Genomic DNA, 22236 nt, shown 5'->3' on the forward strand with positions numbered 1-22236 from the left:
ACGCGTCGCTTTGGCGTCGCGGGGCAAGTCCCAACCCCCGACGCGTCCACCATGACGGATCGCTACCCTACACTCATCTATGTCTGTAAAGAAGGGAGAAACAACATCCTTCCCTGCTTTTAAAGTCCTGGAACGCAACTGTTTTTTTTTTTTTTTTTTTTTTTTTTTTTAAAAAAAAAAAAAAGGAGAGAAAACGGGCTTGTACTCAAGCTTTTTCCCAGCCAGGTTCACTGTAATGCGCCCAAGCTGCACTCAGCACAATCGGTGGCGGTGGCTCGACATTACAGTGACACCTCCGTCGGGTTTCGGTGGCGAGAATCGCCAGGACAGTATCATCTGTACAGTACAGTACCGGCGTCTTCGTTTAACAAGCCAATTGATACAACTAAGTCTGGCCTCATCATGTGTCTGACTACTGAACGGCGCCTGTCAGATGTCAATATGACTCCTGGAGCGGCGAAAATTTCGGTTTTCTCCAGGTGGTAAGGGCCCGGTAACAGGAACACAGCGCAGCCTCAGCCGCTGTTTGCGCTGTGCTAGCACTGGAACAGGAATACATACATTCTTTTGAAGTTTGAGATTGAGTGCAGGGAAGCTGAGGAACCGGTCAGTAGTTCCGGGGAACGGATGCTCACTTAGTTTGGTACACCATTTGCCGCTCCTACGACTGACTTGCTACTGGCGATTTGTTGGGATTTAGTCCATTGAGCGTACAGCGAGAGACCACCAGAGGGCCAAGAAAATGGAAGCTTGATTAGGCGTTGGCTTGGCCGCAGGCTCATCGGTGCAGCCCAATTGCAGCTGACGGCGTGTGGATACGGCGTTGACCCACTGTCAGAAAATAGTTTCTCTCCAAATTCCTTCGGAACTATTGAACGAGGTCCATGCCACCCCCTGGACCTCCTCAAAATCTTCAATCACCAGTTTTGACCACTTCATGGCTGTGCAGTTCAGGGACTGAACGACACCGACTTGTCCTCGTCCGCTCTATCTTACGCCGTGACGTGGCCAGTGGCTTTGATGACGGCACTTGGAGTTTATATTTTGTGGGCTAGCTTGACCAAGCTCCTTCTGGGATATCGATGACGCTTTCAAATCCCATTGCAATGTCTCTAGAGCTTTGGGATTGCTGTTACCGCAAGCGATTATATGGTTCAACGGCAGTTTGACTGAGATCCAGCGCACGGCACGCCTCCAAGAGACTTGTATACCGATGGCGCCGCAGGGGTACTGGGCGCACGGCCGATACTACGGAAATTGGCGATTAGGAAAGTATCTTATCCCAATCGATGCAGTAAGCGCGGTGTAATCTCATTCCGACCAGGTTGGGCGTTGACGGTGCATCCAGGAGGAACTGAACAGACTTGACATATTCCACAAATTCTTCCTCGTGGCTAGGGGAAACGCTCTGACGAGCTGCAACCTCCTAAAGCTTAACCATCCCGCCAGGGTGCTGGACCTTGGGACTGGGACTGGCATCTGGGCGATCAGCATTTGCGAGGAGTAAGAGTGATCTGTTCCCCTGCCGACGATATATATTTCCATTCTGAGACATCGCAGATCTGCACATACTGCGACGGTTATGGCGGTCGACCTCAACAGGATTCAGCCTCAGTTGTGAGTAGGCCACCCCGCATGACAATGTATCGTCATCTGACCATGCTAGTATCCCTCGTGGCATGGCTATCCTGCAATTCGACATTGAAGATCCTTCCTGGGGTGATATCATATCCCCGCCGTACGATCTTGTTCACATAAGAACCCTCCTAGGAAGCATCCACAACGAATGCTGGCCAACTATCTACCGCAACATATTTCAGTACGTGTACTCCCATCAAATTACCCACCTTCACGCCTAATGAAAGCATCAGGCGCTTGGCACCAGGAACAGGATGCCTCGAACAGGTTGAGATCGACTGGAACCCGCAGTGGGAGGAACATGGCGAGGTACCACCAAACTCTGCGCTTAGGGAATGGGCCAATCGACTGCTTGAAGCTTTGGACAGCTGTAAACGAAGCGCCAGGATCCTTCCCCAGAGAAGCAGGAGAATGATTGAGGAAGCTGGCTTTGTCGACTTTGAGGAACAGACCATCAGGTGCTATGTGAACCCGTGGTCTCCCAACCAAAACGAGCGAGAAGCTGCGAAATGGTTTAATCTTGGTCTCGGCCAGGGCCTGGAAGCCATGGGTGTTTTGCCTATGGTCGAACACTTGGGCATGACCGCGGAGCAAGTGAGAAGTCTCTGCGAACGGGTAATCGAAGAGAATTCAAAGCTGCGATACCGCGGCTACTGCACGATGTGAGTCTACATGGACGCCTCCTCTTGTATACTCAGTCGCTGACTTCGGTCGAGGTATATATGGACAGCGAGGAAGCCTGGCAACAGGACCTAGAGCATCGCCTGACAGCCAGCACTTTCGCAGCCGCATGCCCTACACCGCCATATCAGCCTGGCAACGCCAAGGCCTACTAACTGGAGCGCAATTGACGCGTTCTATTCCATTAAGCCGTTGCAAAATTTCCGCACCGGGCTCCGGGACAGTCTGAAGAGCATGTGGGCCGTAGCAAGCCGCACCTAAGCAAACATCTGGCCCCGTCCAATGTTCCAGCAAAGAGCTGATAAACATTGCCCACCTTGATACCGCCGCTATGCGTATTCCGCTCAGCTTTCGGGAAGAGCTTGCGCCATGGCAAAGGTCGAGGTTGCTATAAGGATGCAGCAGTTTCAACCGAAGTCCTCTTAGAGTATAGTTGGGAGGCGCAGTCGGATTCCTGTTCATTGAAGTTTGAACACGACACGAGCGGTTCAAGTTAAGGGTAGCCCTACTAGATAGTTGATTTGCAGTTTCGTACATGTCGCGCAGATCAACAACATGAATAGGAGCGAGGCGTCAGAACACAGCGTGCAGGCGGAACAAGGCACAGGCAGTCAGGGAAAAATCCGTGCCTTTCCGACTGAAGTGCCTTAAAGTAAGCTGCGGCCAAGCGGCTTTGTCGTCCCGTAAGTTTTGTGGCTCATCACATTCGTCGAAGAGACAAACTTACGCATCTTCGTCACCTTCAACGCGGTGGAGTCTGCGAAAGAGTGCTCTCTCCCTCCAAATTACCACGGCCATCGCTAGACGCCTCCGAACCATTTCCGTGCAACCTGGGAAGAGATAGAGGATGTTGTCCGCAAACGTATTTGTCAGATCCACTTCGAGGCGGCTCATATCTATATCCGGTGTATCGGCCGAATGGTCACTGACCTTTCTCTAAGTTCCTGTTGAGCCAAAGCTCGCACAGGTAGTGGTTCATTGCTATGTTGCCATAGATAGCCAGGCGGTCATTCTTAGGGATTTGCTGATGAGCGCCGCGCCGTTCACCAAACGTGTGGCCCTGAGGTCACCTGCCGCTGTAAGTTGTCCATGTTGTCCGCGCTCATCGGCGCGACTGGAGCTCTCGTGGTGCCATGTCCAGTCTGCATGAGTAACATTGCCTGGGCGATAGGGTCCGTAACGTCTTCTTCTGGGGCCGCCGCCATCGACGCTGACTCCTCCTCCGTGTTCGAAGACCTGATCGAACCGTCGCGCTGCATAGTAGCGACGTGGAGAAAGCCAAAGGGATTTGGATTGCTGAGTAGGTGCCGCTGAGCAGTGCTGGGCTGTCAGTTCATGGTTTATCAGGAACAGGGAAGCTTACCCTTTGGTCAGTGTATCACGAGCATGCCACGATACATATTGTATGTAGAGAATCCCCGGCTGAGATGGCGGGGAGGGGTAGTTTTTAAAAGGAACACTTTCAACCAAGGGACCTCAATGCCGAAGAGGTGACTGCAGCTTACAGGCCAGGCACTGTCAGAGTGGAAGTCCTTGCACTCTATGTAAATTTACATACATAATATGCATATAGCATTCAGATCTGTCAAAATTAACGCCCGCGCCTTCATAAGTGGCCTAGGCACATGCAGCCTAAGCCTAGCTCTCCACTCTAGCTTGTCTGCATCAGGAGGCAACCTACTCAGCGCATGTCTTACCATCGAGTCTACAAATTGGCCCTGAGTAGGTAATGAGAGTAAACAGCAGGCTTAATCCGCACACATTACTCAGCATATTCATCTCCGTCAGTGGCGATGATGATGCCCTGCGATGTTAGCCAACCAGCAAATAGCCCTTGCGTCTTCCACCCATACATGTGTGGCCGTATTTTAGCAACTTAGAGTCTACCCGAACTGTTCAGGCGCCCCTGAATGTCCCACGCCTCGTCCATTAAACTTAACGGTACCCAACCTGCGCTCCAATTCGTCTGTTCGTCTGTGGGAACTCTTAACCAACTATGATAATCTTCGACGCAAGGTTAAGCTCATCCCCGGATGAGCTGCGTCCACATGCGTGTTCCTCGGAATCGTGTGGTCACCATCGGACGCGGCAGCAGCTTGCCGCACTAGATCTGCCCATTTTCAGTCATGGCCCGTGGTCCCATTCCTGTATAGAAATGGAGACACCTCCACGCAACGACGTCGAGAAAGTGACATGACCTGTAGCAGCCGACGACAAACAGAGACTGGACGGCAGGAAGCGAGGGACGCGGCAGCTCGAACGCGGCAGCAGGAGATGACACCAGGCAACGTCAGGAAGCCGACTTGAAACCGACGTAGCGTGCACCCGAAATGTGCCAAGACCGCGTGTGCTACGGTGATCTGCTTGTCAAGCTTTGTACGATGTCCGCCATTGCCATTGTCGACACCTAGACGGTAGAAACCCTTGCGACTTCGTCTCGGCACAGACCACATCAGCGAGCGAAATGTCTGGAACCGGACGACGCCGCCCACATTAAGGAATTGGACGAACCAGCACCCTTGTCCGTCTTCGCACCCTGCACGGCGATCTTCGTCCAGGTCTGAATGGCCCTGGCGGGCGATGCGGCCACCGCCACTCCGCAATGATCTGCACGGCGGAACTGGCCGTCGCCGTGCAACCACGTGGCGAAGCTGACATGTACTGAAGCTGCCACGCCCGACGCAAGAACTGGACGAAGCGCTTCGCAACGATCTGCACGGCAAGTTCTGGCTGCCGCTACCTAACAATGATGAGAAGCCAACATGGCCAACATGTACAGTATTGTACTGTATGTACAATATGTACAGTACTGTACTGTAGCTGCCAGCACGACGCTGAAGAATTGGTTGGCGCATGTCCTTCCCCTTGGTGGTCTGCATGTCAGGCATCGGACGAAACGGGTCCGCGCCGCCGCATCCACCTTACGGCTCCACGTCACTGATATCGGCACGTCAGTCAGGGGACAAGAGGGATGCAGCCAAACGGCCCGCAAGAAGCCCACAACCAGCCGTGGCCAGTGAAGCGAGAATAATGACAACCGCGCGCACTGGACACAGTAATCTGCATGTCGAAACTTGGACGAGGTATCTTCGGCGGTTGTGTCGAGGCTTGCACGACGCACAGCCCTGGCACACCGCACGAGAACAAGCTTATTAGCATGCCACGAATTGGACGGGCCACCTCATCCCCGGTGCAGCCTCATATCCAAAATCTTCCAAGCTCTGGGAGAGGCCGGGCCTCTATTCGGAGCTCTCAACGGTGGGCTTCGCCCGCCCTTCAGGCACCGGGCATCCTCTGGGACAGCTTGCTCATGCCTGTTTCCGCAGAGGCTCAAGATGCACAGAATGTACTATACCATGGGCGCTTCATAAAACAAAACTCCCCGTTAATGCTACGAAAACAGGACCTAGCCTCGAGACCCAGCATGGCGGCCACCCACCCTGACCATCAGGTATTGCAATCCATCATCAAGCTACACTATACTGTACTGTATAGCGGCGATGACTGCCCAGTTTCTGTTCCCTACTGTGAAACCTGGCGTCATCGTCTCCCGCAATCCCGAGGTGAGCAAGCTCTGAGACGAAAGGTTCCGCGGCGCGTTAACCCTTATCTACCAGATACCATACGCAGGATTCGAACTATTGCCAAGGAAAGAACTCTCAAGTTTTTGGATCCATACCATCAGGTTGCTACCATAATAACACGTGCGACCTTGGAGCTGTTTCAAGGTACGCTTGTGAGGAGTCGGAAATGTCGACGAATCGCGGACTTGGCTCGTCAATGAAGCAACAACTAATAGCAGAAATAGTCGACGTATATCAGCTACGTATAGCCACTCATCCGCTCAAGAGAAGAACACAGAAACAGTTTCGTGACTGCAACGGTTCAGTTTTTCATTTTGAACATCCGCATTCACCACATTTAGTGGCCCCAGGGTTCCCGCCGCATACTCTGCAGCCTGCGCACATCTCTCTTGTTCGTCGATAGGGAAGGTCGTGGAAAGGTAGAGTGCTGGGCACTGTGACGGTGTCAGTTTTCGAAGTTGTACAAAGATCGCCCGAGCCTACCTGTCACCTGAGTCTTATCCGGGAGTCAGCACTGCGGCGCACCTGTATTGATGCTGCGTGTGCGTTTCGAGGATGGTAGCCGGTAATGCCGGATGTCGGTAGGCAAGAATTCTTGAAGTCGGGGGAGGCGAAGCTAATGGATAAATACAAGTGCCGTTGGGCCGAGATTATTCAGCACCAGCTCCGAGCCTGAAGCACGTGGCGGCAAACATCAGTCCCGCTTCTCTCCACTTTCAGTTTCTTACATTATCCAATGCAATTGCTGCAACAGGATGTCAGGACCATCATCTGCGGGTATAATCACGACGATCGCAAGTGAGCCAGAGCACTATCCTTCAACATGCCAGCCAATCCGACCAAGGCTCGAATTCGGAGTGGTCGCATCAACCCTTTCATGGTCCTAATCTTGTTCTCTGATTGTTCCAACCAATGCTGAGTATTGTTAGGTCGAGCTCTCCAATGCATTCAAAGATGTGGCACAAGGATTCAACCGCATTGAAGCTTTACTCGAGGAATTTGTTCGGCATCCAGAAATCGACAGCGATGATGGCAACGAGGACGATGCAGACGAGATCGATACCGAAACAGATGACTTTAACAAACACGACAACAACTGCGATGGAAACGTAGGCAGAGAGTCTGAGAATTCTCGTATCAACGAAAGTCGTTGCGAAGACAGCGGCACATATATTTGCCCCGACGAAGAATGCAAGACACGTAAGGCCGATAGAACGTGGAAGCAATATGTACGACATTACGAGACACGTATTCAGCGCACTCCCTTCTCATTAGCAACTTTTCAACTAATTCTACGCAGATGTTCCATGCAAAGTACCTTGCGCCATCTGTCCTACAGTTTCTCGTAATGTCGCCGCGCTAAAGAGGCATTACATGGAATGCCCCAAGCTCAAACAACAGCGGGGCGTGGCGGAGTACAAGGAGAAACTCTTCAAGATGAAATGCCAGCGCGATACGGAATCTGAAAAGGCATCTGCAAAGGCACAAGAGGCGCTCAATGCTTGCAAACGTCGGCTAAGCGGTACGGGCAACCCGCGGTGGCGGAAAAAGACGAGGCCAGCCCTAGATTCGGAAAATGCCCATGGATCCGTGGGAACACTATCTCAGCGCTACAAGGTTACCGACGTTAGCGGATCATCTCCTAAATCAACCCACGCCGGAAACGCACCTGAGCCTGGCGAAGCAACAGGGAGTATCGAGATGTATGACAATATCTCACGGCTACGGACTACAGAAAATATGAACAGCATTACCGATGAGCCATCCTTGCATCTTGCAGGCGCTAGACTTTCCGCGCACCGAGCCACCATCGACACAAGAGGATTAGAGCTCATAGATCCGACTACCATATTTCTTTCAGAGGACCAGCAGCAAGCTGCGCAGGATGTCGATACACTTGCTAAGCCTTCGCGTCCTCTTGCGACGGCCATCGATGAATCGACCGCCGCTGCACAGATGTTACCGGCACCGGGTACAACCTTGTCCATGAGCAAAGCGTTGAGCTTCGGAACGCACACTATGGATGGATCCATGGACATGTCCCGTGAAATCAGTGCAACCACGGATACAGGATCACATCCTAGGACTACAAGTACATACTATCCTGATGGCCGTTATTTGGACAACAGATCAACCGGACAAAGCTTAAGCTTCGCACTGCATACGATGGATGGTTCAGCAAGTGGCACGGTGAACCAGCTCTATATGCAAGGTGCCGATCTTCCTCCATGGTCTCAGCATGGGTATACTACGTAGTAACGCAGTGGAATGGACTCGGGTTTACAGCTTGCAATTGGAACTTTCTGCATGAAGTATTCCTTATCTTGATCAGCTGCACTGCTTGCCTGATCCCTCAGATGAGTCGAAGGTGAAATTTGTCCTATACCCCCTAGCTTCCAGTTCATCAACCTTTCGCCTCAAAGCATTCGTGTCTGGCAACGGCATCTTATCCCATGTTGCAACTTCGTCGTCTGTTCCGAATCCAACATTTATGAACTTCCCTCTGCGACACGTCCAGCCAAGTCTGCTGTCAATGATAGTGCTACGACGGCATAGGTCAGATCGAGAAACTTCCCACGTATACCGGAGCTGCGGCAAGCCTACCATCCGCCGTTTGGCATATCCACCACTGCCTTGCAAATGCCTTGCCTCTCCATACTTGAGGCCGGAGTTCGGAGCACACCCCAGTTCTCAGGGTCCTCAGCTTGGAACGACTGGGAATGCGTTCCTTCATAATACACAACACTGGATCCGGGCATCCAGAATTGTACTTGAAGGGTATGTATAGGCTCTTTCTTTTCAAGACCGCGAATGTGAAAAAACCATGCGTATTCAGGAGAAAGTCGGTCGCTAAAGAGTCGAAGGTATCCCCAGCGCGGTAGGGGTATGATTGATCGTACAATATCTCCTATTACCTTAAGAAAATCAGACCTGTCTATCCAGTGACAAGTATCAGAGCAGAAGACCCAAACTTACAATGTCTCCAAGGGTATTCCGAATTATGAAGTCCAACCCATCTGTTGTCTTAGTGCGGTACCCCTCGTCGTAAAATTTGGCGAAAAGTCTGCCTTTCGTACTGTACCCGCCCTGATCAGAGTTTTCCGTTTCTTGATCTTTCAAGACATAAAAACCGGATCTTTCGATGGATTGCTTTCCAGCTTTTGCAGTAGCTGTCGACTGGGAAGCTACTGAAGCCATGCTTACCCATGTTCTCCCTGATGTTGCGACTGCAGGGAAACAAATATCTCGTGCTGGTATTTTTGTTGATCAAAAGGAGGGGTAGAAGGGCTTACGTCAGCGTAAATAGTGACATACTGGCGGCCCAGGCAGCGGTAGCAACCGCCAAGACGAGCAAAAATGAAGAAAAAATACTAGATCTCGAGATGAAGCTTCTATCCCTTCGTAGACAGTTTCATAAATCTATTTGTTTGCGGTGGTTTCTGTTGCCCAGAATCATGGCGGACTCCGGGTACAGGATCCAGCTTGGTTTTGGGGGGGAGCCTAGCGTCGCGCTCGACGCGGTCCAACGTGACGCCAAACGGAAGGGTTCAGGCCACGCTATTGCTTGCTCGAAAAAGGCAACAGCAAGAGTGGCAGGCAGCCCGGCAAGGCGATTGACGCGTACACGGGGCAAACGACGAACCTGACTGCGCAGACGACCAGAAGAAGACTCCCGGACGGCGAGACTTGAGTGCAGGAGGTGCCTTGGGAATCGAACAGGAGCACACGGCCACACCGGCACACAGGCACACCGGCACACAGGCACACCGGCACACAGGCACACAGGCACACAGGCACACAGGCACACAGGCACACAGGCACACAGGCACACAGGCACACCGGCACACAGGCACACAGGCACACAGGCACACAGGCACACAGGCACACAGGCACACAGGCACACAGGCACACAGGCACACAGGCACACAGGCACAGGCACACAGGCACACAGGCACACAGGCACACAAGAACACACAGGGGCACACAGGCACACAAAGCCAAGGTCGACCCGATCACAGCTCTCTGACTTTGGTTACTCGCGGGGGTGAGAAAAGGGTGCATGGTGACCAAATAGTGGTCGGCAAGAAAGGAACATGATATGTTCAAGCAGGTGAGCTCCAGGAGGTACAGTGTCATGAGCTGTACTGGGTCAGAAGTCTAGGCAAAGACATTCTTATTCGCATCATCTAAGTTACCGGCCCCCGTCGTCCATACCCAAACATCATCGCATCCGTCATCTGTTCAGTTGTACTTCCTTGTCAGGTACTGACTTGCGCATTGCTATCCGTCTGAGCGTTTTTTGGCTGGATATTGTCTGGGCGAGTGTGACAGTTCTCAGCGACGGCTGGCTTGCTGCCATGTGTCGGACCGCTTGTTTGGCTGCTAGCGTCTGCGCTCGTGCTAGGCAAAAGAGCGTCGTTGGTCTTTGGGCCCATCCTGGGAGGTATAATATCGCCCATGTCGACGTGCGTGGTGACGGGGGCGTCGTTGTCATCAAGTTGGAAAGTAGACATTGCAACGTGAAGGAGGCAGCGGTATAAATGGCTTGGGGAAAAACAGGAGATGTCATCAACGATGGAAGTAAGCGTGCTGTTTATATACGTGCATTGACCCTGGCACAGCGACCTCCTTGGGCTGTCTCGTGCATCTGCATCCATCATCAATACTTCGACAGGCTGTCTGCAGGCGGTCATACAGAAGGCTGTCTCATCCGCTACACCGCATTCAGCGCCGCTTTCCACTCATGCCGCTAATGACTTGGCTCGACTAAATGTTGACACCCCCTGCTGTGGCCGTTCTGGGGGTGCACCCATATGGCGGTGGTCGGCGGCGTCTGATGCCAAGTTCCACTCCCATGAACCCGGCCGGCCGACCCCAGGGGTTTCTGTCCCGAGCAATAGCTCGAGTCCTGCTGCTGGCTCACCTCGGGTTGCGGGTGGAAGATGATGGCAAGTTTCACAGCAGCGAACAGGAACTGCGCAATCAAAGCCGCTATATAGTGTAGATTCATGATGAATTGCGACACCCGTTGATCAGGGTGGGTAGCCGCCATGCTGGGCCTCGAGTCTAGGTCCTATTGGGATGTGACGGGATGATGGTTACGCATTGTGGTCACAGTTCAGCTGGTACCCATTCGGACTGGCTCCCACCCGATGATCGCGGCTCCTCCCCTGTTGTGTCTACGCCACTGGGGGTCACTACGGCACGGGACGGTTCCCCGCAGACTAACATGAACTGAAGGGGTCATGGGTGCCACAACTACAACGGGTCGCAGCTGCCTCCCAAGCGCGCCGACCAACCCAAGGTACGCACGGAGACTGTACGCGTAAACCCAGCCATATAAAGCCTGCCTTCAACCGCCCATGGCCACACTTATTATCTCGCTATACCTGGCCCCTTGTTCTTCAGTTGTCGACGTGTGTAAGCAAAACGAGGTTCACGCTACGAATTCGTTACGATGGGTGCTCCAGCTTCTACTCTTTGCGACATGCGATGCCACACAACCCAGACGTTTCGGCAACCTGCGAGTCTTGCAGGTATTCTGGCACCTATTGACAACACTAGGACCACGGTTTATGCCGCCGAAGCTCAGTACCAGAACCAGCGAACGCCCGTCAACATTCCATGCAAGAGCCAGCCTTCCTCTACCGTCCCGAAACTTAAGGGGACCCCAACGACGAAGCGATCTGGTGGCACGCCCAACAGCCATAAGTCCCAAACGGCAGCCCGGGATGAACGTAAGACATTTCCCGTACTGCTCAAGCATCCACACTTTATACAAGCTTCTGTACTGTCGGCCATTGCTGCTAAGTTTTACTCTCTCGCACAGGGCGGTTGGTGTCCAATTTGACACCCGCACAATTACAGCGCAAAAGAGCCAATGACCGAAGGCTCCAGCGAGACTATCGGGCAAGGACCCGAGCCACCATCAGTTCCCTCGAGGAAGAAGTACAGCACTTGCGAGGCTCACAGGCCAAGGACAACGAGTCTACCCGTGAACTCCACCAGCGCAACAAAGCCCTTGAGAAAGAGGTGCAGGTCGAGAAGCAACTTCGGACGGACGACGGCGAGACTATTCATCAGCTACGTCAGCGTATCCAAGCTCTTGAGAAAGAGATGCAGGATGAGAAACAACTCCGGATCAACGATAGCGAAGCCATCCGTGAACTTCATCACGGTAACCAAGTCCTTGAGAAAGAGTTGGAGTATCAGAAACAACTGCGAATCAATGACAGCAAGACTATCCATCAGCTTCGTCACAGATATCAACTTTATGAGCCAGACGTTGGCTCTCTTTTCTGGGGGGCGGACACACTATATTCGTCTTCGTCGGGTTCCGGGGCAATTGTTGACACTGCAAGCCCTGTAGGCACTCCTAACGGGGAATTGGCTTGCGTTCAAAGTTCCTTTAGCTCTCTCTCAGACACATGGGCGTCAGTCGACAATGCTGCCGCTTGGATCAGTAGCTGATCTATATGCACCTTGGCCGTGACACAAATGGAGACTTATGTAGACGCCAACCAAGGTCGGAAGAAGAAGAAGAAGGTTTTTTTTTGGGGGGGGGGAGGGGGGGAAATTGATTCTTCTGGTCCGCTGAATTGACGGTGTTGGCACTTCAGTCTTTTGCGATATATTCCATGGCCTCGCCGCCGATGGTTTCAGAGTCGCGACGAGAGTCCCTCGCGGCAAGGGGACGTTGACGGTACTTGTCTTCCTTGCAGGATGGGTGCCTGGGTAGATGCACAAGTTTGATCGAGGACATTCCGAAGAATGCACACATTTGCTGCTATCGGACGACAATCAAGCCCCTCTTAATCCCCGTGGAAGCGAAACGCAGTGGTGTGGTCGCGTATCTTGTTGTAGCTGTGGTAGACCTTGAAGCTAGGAGGAAGCTACGGACACGCTTCACTAAAGCACGCGCTCACAAGGCAAAGAAAGCCTCGCTCTCGCCACTACGATGACACCCCGAGGCTCTTCATGCCGCCCACATCGGCAGCTCCAGTAGCTGGTTGTGGTGTCAGGGACGAGGGTATGACGCGAGCGACACTGTTGGGACTGGCTGTGTCAAGCCTCACCATTTGATGAAAGATAGCCATGATCTTCCCCTGCATAGGACAATGACGGCATTCCGCACCTCCGCGCTGACGGGATGGAAAGGCCAACCACGAGTCAAATTCAAGGGCGAACTTGGACGCGTCTGATCCCCCTTGGTACTGCTCATCTAGGCAAATTTGATCCTTGACTCACTGTGAGTTGAGCCGTGCGCATGGCTGTCTGACTCGTGACATTTTCCTTGTGGGCGGCGATGTGTACCAAGGGTATCGGTCCACACTTGCGGATCACCGACGGCCTCTCGCACCAGTGGCACGCTCATGCGAGGTGTCTGCATCCGTGGATAGGCGGTAGCATGCCTCTCGCTTCTAGCTTTGCCTGCGATCATGATGAGGGGAAAGTTGACCTGCGATTCGTCTCCATTGCGAGTCGTGCTGTTTTGGTCTGGCACAACGCAGGATTCCAAACCCGCTTTCAGCAGTGAGCTGGCAGGACTTGGCCCCATGAGGCGCACCACGATCCCGCGTGCATATTCACAGGCTATACTTCGCAGCCTTGTCCGTAGCATGCGGCTGGAGACACATGATAAAAGCTGCAGGGGAAACGCCAGGGCGATGCAATCCCTGTTCGTTACCCGAACCCACGAGGCAATGCGAACTGGCTTTGGCGGCCGTGTGCGATGGACCCCAAAAAGGAGCGGGTGGCTTAGGCCGGTTCGTTCTACAGGTGCGTAATGTCGGGGCCTCTCTGCTACTGCGGGCTGCGCAGCTATTCCGGTTCATTCTTGTATAGCCCTGGGGGTTCTAGCAGGCTGCTTGAATAAAATCGGTGTCCGGTTCGCATATTCTTTTCTACCTAAACTCCGTAGCCGCATCACTTGGCAACCTAAAGATCGCAGCTTCAGAATATCGCCATTCACCCCATATCTCAGCACATTGAGATGGAGCCCCCCACTGCGCAGACCGCTCTGACGTACCACGAGGAGTCTGATCCAACGGCCGGAGATGGAAAATTTACCTTGGACATCTACAGAATGGAGCTTCTCGACTTGGGCGAGGAACCAGAAGACGGCGGAACATACTCGTGTCTAGCACCTGGTTGCAGAAAGGCATTCCGAGAGCCAGACGTCTTGGAGTTTCACTCTAAGCGGTGCAAAAAGCTGAAACCTACCGCCTCGCCAGATGCTGCTGCAAGAATTGTGCCGCCCATCCCATACGTCGCAATTGAGCCATGGAGCGATGTCACCCTGAACGCACCGGCTGGAAACCACAGTACAGACGGCCGTCAGTCGAATAAACTGCAAGTCAGTGCAAGCTTCACACTATACCTCAACATAGAGGCAACTCCAGAGAGTTAGTAGTGAGCCGCACCATCTGCTGACACCAAAGAGGCGCCAATGCCCGACTCAATCCCCGAATCATCTCTGCAGAGGTTCCAAGGGTTTTCGAGCCTGCCCCGGACCGAGGATGCTCACACGTCCATTTCGACGACATTACAAGACCCATCACATGCTCTAGCCCCTGGCGTAGAGACGTCCCAGGCGCTGATAGTGGATGCTACATTCAGATGTCAGACGAATAGGCACGACAGACAGTCGGTCTTACGCGATATTCAGCGGAACAAAGAAACACAGTCGCTATCTTCGTGTCGAAAGTCTTGCCTCGGCAGCAAGTCCGCAGAAATGGCATGCACAATTTGCGGCGCCACCTTCAAACGCATGCAGAACCTTCGGAGGCACCAAAAACGGCACGCAGGCAAACGGCCGCATGTTTGCCGCAGGTGCCTTATTGGATTTTCCAAGGAGCCTAAGTTGCTCGGACACATATGCCATGGGCGTTCGGAACGCCTAATCTTGGGGGGAGAACGGCACCTCGAGTAATATAAAAGGCCGATTTCTTTGATTAGCCAGGAGATAACATATAGAAGCGAGAAGATTTCGATACTGTAGTACGGTATGTACCATGTCCTCGGCCGTTCTGAAGTACTCACGTGCGATCCTGGACATGAAGATCAGCGGTAGGGGCCCTTGGCGTGGTTCTTACCTCTGGCCCTCTGTTGGCTGCGCTGGAGGCAGTCGTGAAACCAATTGTCGGACAGCAAAATCTGGGGGCGTGCAGTTATACAGTGCTGTAGCACGAAGGAACACCAAGGAGCGCCACCCAAATCACCGGGCTAGTGTCTCTTATTCTTAATTGTACTGAGCGGATACGTTGCAGTCGCCTAGGGAAGCGTCATATATGATCTAGTCCTGATGAAACAGCCCATTGGCCCTGGCTGGGTTCCAGGGGACTTCCCACATCCAGGCACAGCACTCCAGGTGTCAGCGGAGAATGAACCTGACCCAGCGGTGCTTAATGCAAATCGTCCAAGGGAACGCGCCATGCCTACGATGGCCTTCCCAAGCGCAATACGGCCTGGATTTCCAATGTCACAAAGGCGGCAGGGCATCGCCGAGCCCTGACGCATTCATGCAGGTCACGCCGCCATGATAGATCCGCGGCGCCATATCAGTGCTGCTCGTGCGATAAGACGGCACGGCAGTGGATCCAAGACAGAATCAAGTCTCTCGCAGAAGAAGTACGAAGCTTAAAAATACGGCACAGCCATGACACTGGGACCATCCGGGAGCTCCGTCAGCGCAACCAAGTCTTGGAGAAAGAGGTGCAGGGCCATGAAAGTCTCCGGATCAATGATAGTGAGACTATCCGTCAACTCCGCCTCAGGAACCAAGGGCTTGGGTCAGGATTTGCTCCTCTCTTCGCTGGATTGGGAACGCCATCTCCAGCAGGGTCGGGAGCAAATATTGGACATGTTAGCTCTGCAGACACCTCTGCCGGGGAACTTGGATTTTGTTCGATTGTCATTGGCCCTCTTGCACAGTATGGAGGTGAGCTTGGTGGTGCTGCTATTGGGTTTGGTGTCTAATCTATTTGCACTTTGAATGAGGCTTTCGATTTAGTATGAATACCATTTCGCTTGGTTCAATATACGGAATATTTATACGATGGTCCTCTCCCACAGAATCAGATATTTTGTCATCGGTCGAAGGTCAGGGCAGCCCGCCATTGACCCCGCCAGCAGGCGTCAACGCACCCGGCCATCCTCGTGTAAGAAAGCGATGACTAGGCCACTGCGCGCCCAGGCGCATTTCCAATCGCAGATTTGGGCCCACAGAAGGAAAGGGCGTGTCTGTCCAGGTATACTGCGAGCTTCTGAAGACTGGTCGGATCGCGCATCGTGATGGGAAAATAATCGCACCGCCTACCCCAGAGCTGACATTCGCGGCGCTCACCACTGCTCCCGGCCGCTCTGCCGGGAGAAACTTCTACCACAATCGCCGGCACGGGAGGCGGCGTCGTCCAAAATCGGCGGTAGTAGTGTCCCGTCAAAATTTTGTCGGGACGGAAGACGAAGATGATAAGATCGTGGTCGGAAGCGGTCTGGATGCGCGGTATTTCGGCATCGGGCAAAGAGCCGGGTACTTCAATGAGGCTGTATCCACGACCTGGCGGGTCGTGACGTTGGACTTCGACTGTAGGCATGTACTAGAGAATGTTGGCTGTCATATTCCACAGTGAGTTTGGGTAACTTACATGAACGTCTGGCTCTTCGTCCATGAGGATAGAGATTAGGCTAGTCTTGCCGACGCCCAGGTCGCCGATGATCAAGCACGATGCTCTTTTGCTTGGTCCCCTGCGGAACAGCCAAGACAAGACGACCGAAATTGAATAAGCGAGAGGCTCGAAGCAGGCAAGCATCTTGACCGTGTTGCCAATGCTTCAAAGGTGCAATGGATGTGGAAAGTACGACTGTTTAAGTCGATACAGCTGGCCGCCGAGAATGACCTGTCGTCCTTACCATCGGCGCAAGTTGGCTGTGCGGCCGCAGCGCTTGAAGAATGAACCGAGAGGTGCCTGCGGTTCCTACTCAGGTGCGGCATCCAGTCGGGCAGTGAGCCAGGTCTCCTGGCAACACGAGAAATGCGTCCGCCGAAAGAAGCAAGGCGCATAGACTGGCTTCAGCAACTGTGACGGATTCCCGCATCCACCGAGGTCGAAAGTCCGAGGAACGCCACGCACGCCATGTCTCACTCCCCGTCTATTATCACAATACACAGCACCAGGTTATAAAGGTACACGCGTCATGGTACCGCCGTAAACTTAGAACACTCACGCTTCTGGTGTGCCCGCCCTCCCCCCGGGCGCGAGGAGGGGGGCGAGGAGAGGGGAGAACAGTCCCCGCTACGACTCGTTCCAACATCCCTTGCCACGACTAGTTGCACCCCTTGTCACGACTCGTTCATCGTCGGCGACACTGCAGCAGCTTGGGACATGCACAAGCCCTACCCACTGCCCAATAGGCGAAATGAGCACTGCCAGGCGAGTCACCATGTTTGGCTTGCGGACACGCACTATCACCAACTGGCCGGGCAGAGTAATAGGTCCGGGTGTTCTTTTCCGTGTGCACGACGCATCATGCAGCTTGACACTGGGGTCGCAGATGTACCCCGTTAGGCGCCCCGAACAGAAGGTGGTGAGTAACCAAGTGCTGTCGGGAACGTCTCAGCAATTGCAGCTCATCTTACTACGAAGATTTACGTCAGATGAGGCCACCTCGACAGTGTGGGCTACGAAAGTTGCAGCCATAGCCGCAAGTGTTCGGAGAAGAACCGTTCTGAGTCCCATGTCGAGCTCAAGCTTGAAGAACGTCGGAGGAGCGAGGGTGACAAGAGGTTTCGGATACACTTCCAGCATCTATCGGATATACGGTCTCTGGAACGATACTGGACTACGCGCCATCTACTCAACGACAAAAGCACCCACGCACCATTCAAAATCTCGGCGAAAGGCGTGACCGACTTGGCAGAGGCTCTTCATTGGAGACAAATATGGCAAAACAATATTGTGCGCCTGATAAACGGGGCCAAAAATGGAGCAACAACCGTCTATATGAATGGTTTGGTCGTTCCTATTCACGAGCTGGATGATTGGGTCGAAGACTTTGTGAAGGAAGTGATACAGTACGGAAGGCGCTGAATGAGTTGCCTCTGGGTGCCGTGTAGTGTAGACGGATGGGAGCGAAGACGGGGCGATATACTTCTCCAGGAAATTCACAAGCTTGCGTATTTGAATGCGTTTCATAGGACTCCTCTGGAAATAAGCGACACCCCTCGTTACAGTGGCCGCCGGAGGGGAGCATAAATATAGTGGATGCTACCATTGATGGCAGCAAGCCCCTCATGCGCTAGGTACATGATATGGTTGGGATGCCAGACCTTGCGACGCGCCGTTCCCGTGTCCCGATGCAGTAGCTTTACATCAACTGCCCCATTTGTGAGCGGAAGCAGAAGAGCGCCACCCGAGGTAGGCCAGGTTGCAGTCCCGACTTCGGTTCGAAATGCTTCAGCAGGAAGGTTGAGTAGGGTCTCAAGCGTAATACCCTGCTTGAATGCCCAGTGCTTGAGCTTGACAGACTACCCCCATTAGTGTCTGCGGAGCTGTTCTCGATGTGTCTTATTTACCTTCTCTATGATAGCAGTAAAGTATTCTTTCGAGGCCAGCGGAAGCCCGAAGGAATAAAGACCCCGTGCTTTCTGGATGGGACGCGAGATGATGACATCGGTCAGGATGTCAGATATTGCCGCCTGTTTAAGCTCAACAGCATGGTCTCCGAAGGAAAAGAGCTTAACGGATTCCCTTCGGCCTGGTGCAGGTGAGAACGGATTGCATGATTGCAATAACGACCGGGGTGGAAGGTCGGATCCTGACCAGCTTTGACAATCTAGCGTATCGTTCGGGAGGAAGATGTCACGGATCGTCCGAGGACTGCGCGGCGTATCAGACGGGCCATTAGAACTTGTGAGTGAGCGAGACCTACCTTCGCCCGCTACACTCACCGCCGAGTAGCAGATACACCACGTTAATAACCGACAGGCAGCCTGACTGTAACTTCTTCTCCGGGCGATACACGTCATGTTTCCGCTGCGCAATATACTCTCCGCACTCAGCGGTGTAATTGTGGAAGACCGTCGTCCATGATTTTACTGGTTCCGCATTAGCGTTAACGCTGAGAAAGGGGCCTTGGCATACCGTATAAAGGAAGCTCGTTGGAACGTGGTCCTAGGATATCCGTGAAGCCCTCGACAAACTGAATTCCTTCTCGTACCGCCTTGACGGTTTTGCGGAGACTCTCGTCGCCAAGCTGTTTTGCCGACCTGGGGTACCTCCGTAGACACAGTCGCAGATACTCATATGTCTCGTCGCTTGGAAGGCCCTCCTTGATCGCGACTTCCGAGAGAGCAATAACAGCCAATCTGAAAAGCTCTATGGGGTTCTTGTTTGTTTTGTCCCCGGCAAGTAGCTCGAAGTGCTTCGAACACTCACCAAAGCGACCCCTCCAACTAAGGGCAGCTTTCGCGGTCGGAGTGAGGTGAGACAGGACAATTCGCTGCAGAACTCTGTTAACGTCGTCTTGGGTACGCAGCACGCGGTCCCAATCCTGCTCCGTTTGCGGTAGTTTCTTGGTCAGTAGATTCCGCGCTATTGGCTCCCACCGCTTTTCTTTCTGTACCGATGCTGTGGATGACGCATGGGGTCGGTTTTGAGTGGACTCGAAGTCAACGGGCTTGGTGACAATGAACTCTGGCAGCTGCCCCGTTGCCATGGCCAGAGAAGGTGGGAGTGAGAGGTACTGCGTATGCCTGGTGGTTCACAAGCAGATGTTAACTGCGAGGGGCGGGTCGCATGTCAGAGATGGCTTCGGAGCGGTCGATTGGCGCTAGCTGCACTGGTTATCTAGCTTGTCATAGCGCCATTTTCGCGATCGTTAGTGGCACATATTCCTGCCCAGAATCATGCCGATCGCGCGTTGCGTCGTGGCGACGCTGCTTCAGAGGGCTTATTGGTCCGTGCGGTACAGCCGCCGCGGACCGGTCTTTCCGCACGCCATGCTACGCGAGGGCGCTTCGTGTTTTTCTTCTGTGAGATTTGTGGCTTGCGTTGATACGCTGCTCACTGCCGTTTCTGGCGGACGCGCGGGAAGACGGCGGCCCGTGTCGGTGGGGCCAAAAGGCGGGCCGCCAGCGATCAACTTCCAAACCTGGAACATGCGAGTCCGCCCGGGCGGCACGGCGAGCACCAACCCAGCCTGCAAGAGCAAAGCCGCCAGGTGGAGATCTCTTATAGTCGGGCTACCGAGCGTAAACCGATCTATTGTGACGGCTGCGTCGAGCGGCCAACGGACCACGATGCAAACTCGTAGTCCCTGGCACCTTGCCTTTCAGTTTTCTACGCCGGCTTGCGCCCACAGACGCTTACCCTGCGTCCGGCACCAGCTGTCAATTATTGCACCGCTTGCGTTGGAGCAACCTTACTCGCATGTAATAATATGGCCGTAATTTGGGATTGCAGATTGCTGTGTGCATCTGCGTAACGAATTCCTGTATGTCATCATACTTCCATCCCATAATCTCCTTGAGAATAAACAAGGCGAACCCTTCTAGGCTCTCGAGCATGAACTCAAGGTTGTATTTCCCAATCTCGTTCTCCGTTGGGTCGCGGCTCGAAAAGCCAATGGGCACTTTGTACCGTATTTCTCTGACATCGACAAAGCCTCCGTCGCCAATGAGCCTGGGCATTTCCCCGTCGTCGGCTATGCGAAGCGTCTTTCCCATCCGGTCGGCTCCCTCCCAAAGTACCTTGGCCCATCGCCAAAAGATATGGTCCGGGTCATTCCTCACTGCTTGTGCGTCGCTCTGCACGAGGATGCTGATTTCCGTGCTCTCGATCCAGCCACCCGGTCGCAACGCGTCGTATGTCTGGCAGTATAGCTTCTCCCAACTGCCGATGCTACCGTAGAGACCACGAATATGGATAAAGTCGAAGCTTTCAAGGGCATAGGTCCATTCGAGCTGCGCATCTTCAATGTGGAAGACACAGTTGGGTGGCACCCATGGTGGCTGCCTTGGGCTGATGTCGGTGCCAATGACCTCGGCTGATGGAAACTCATCAGCCATTTCGATTGCCCAGATGCCGGTGCCGGTACTTATGTCCAATACCCTGTCGAAACGATCAATTGGTACTTCAAAAAGTCTGTCCCCTTTGAGCATCCTCATGAAGTGGTGGGCAATATCGAGGCCGTTCTGTTGTCTGTCATCGTTCGGACACCAGTACTCTGTTGTGCTAGATCTCGGGAATGTTCGGCCATTGATTATGGGGTAGTCGTATATGCTCGATCGCAAAGTCGCTGTCGAGCTCACTATGCTGGCCACTTGTTAACCCTGAGCTCGGTGACATCTCGCGTCAGCATCACAACTCACCTCCCCTCATCAACGGCCGAATCTGCGTCACCAGCATCCTGCAAGTTGCAGCTAGTCAGCAAAGTCGTGCTCCTTGCGCCGCAACAAGTTGGATGATGCTTGAGTTCGGGGAGGCGGCTATAGTGGGAGGCAGTTACCGCTGGGGTTTGCTCATCTGGGGGATCACTCGTCTCGGCCATCAGCCCCAGATCGCGAGTCACCTTTGACTGCACTTTGCAAGGGAATTAACAGCACTCGCTGGAGTGTTCGGTGATCTTGTGATTGGGAGTAGTTTGGTCCGCGGATCGGGTTTAGGGGAGCACGCCGGACGGATGTTTTACGCTTTTGCTCGAGTCGGCGATCCATCAACACGGGCTGCAGCCGCGGATTCTGTGCCACCGCCGCTCTGTGACTAGGATACCCCGGCCAGATCAAAAAATGGGTGCTGGACTCTCGATCAGCCAGGGTGTTGTCACAAACCAAATGGGAAATGCTCAAGCCCCGCCCTAAAAATGTCGGCGTAGCGGGTTGCCCAGCTTTGCGCAGCTTTAGCGCTGGGTCGCAGGGTCTTTAGTGGATGCCAGCATCATCACGCGTTTAGCTTCTTTCGGAGGACGTGATCCTTGTGGCAAATTTGTCTGACCAGCTGCGGACCATGGGTCACTAGCTTCTGCTCCTCCAGGAAAGTCCATTGCCCAGCACGTCGACGCCGGACCGGGCAAGATACGACTCAGCCAAAGAACCGCTTCGCAGCGCCTACGTCAGCTTCCGTTGGCAATAGACCTTCCTTGTGCTCGCAGTTCCGTGCATGCGGTTCTACGAGCTGACAGAGAGACGTCTCGGGCGCACAGTGCATCCTGCACATAAATGACGTACAGTGCCATGTCTCCTTGTAAGCAAGGCAAAACCCTTTTCGGAACGTGGCAGTTAGACACCAATCTGCCATACGGACATCATGGTGTCTACAACTATTGCCGCGCGACC

At 53.5% G+C, this 22236-nt stretch overlaps 2 protein-coding genes across 2 annotated transcripts; one reads left to right on the forward strand and one right to left on the reverse strand.

Annotated features, from left to right (window-relative positions):
* Positions 1-2049: 2049 nt before the first annotated feature.
* Positions 2050-2474, forward strand: PLICBS_006571 (uncharacterized protein; the record flags this gene model as incomplete). The annotated part of the gene is made up of 2 exons (XM_018317104.2): positions 2050-2300; positions 2369-2474. The coding sequence occupies 2 exons, from the start codon at positions 2050-2052 to the stop codon at positions 2472-2474; spliced, it is 357 nt and encodes a 118-aa protein (XP_018182629.2).
* A 17818-nt stretch (positions 2475-20292) lies between these two features.
* Positions 20293-21310, reverse strand: PLICBS_006572 (uncharacterized protein; the record flags this gene model as incomplete). The annotated part of the gene is made up of 2 exons (XM_065600995.1): positions 20293-20948; positions 21274-21310. The coding sequence occupies 2 exons, from the start codon at positions 21308-21310 to the stop codon at positions 20293-20295; spliced, it is 693 nt and encodes a 230-aa protein (XP_065457067.1).
* Positions 21311-22236: the final 926 nt, after the last annotated feature.

This window comes from Purpureocillium lilacinum (genome assembly GCF_023168085.1).
Source record: "Purpureocillium lilacinum CBS 284.36 DNA, scaffold_4, whole genome shotgun sequence".
Lineage (NCBI taxonomy): Eukaryota > Fungi > Ascomycota > Sordariomycetes > Hypocreales > Ophiocordycipitaceae > Purpureocillium > Purpureocillium lilacinum.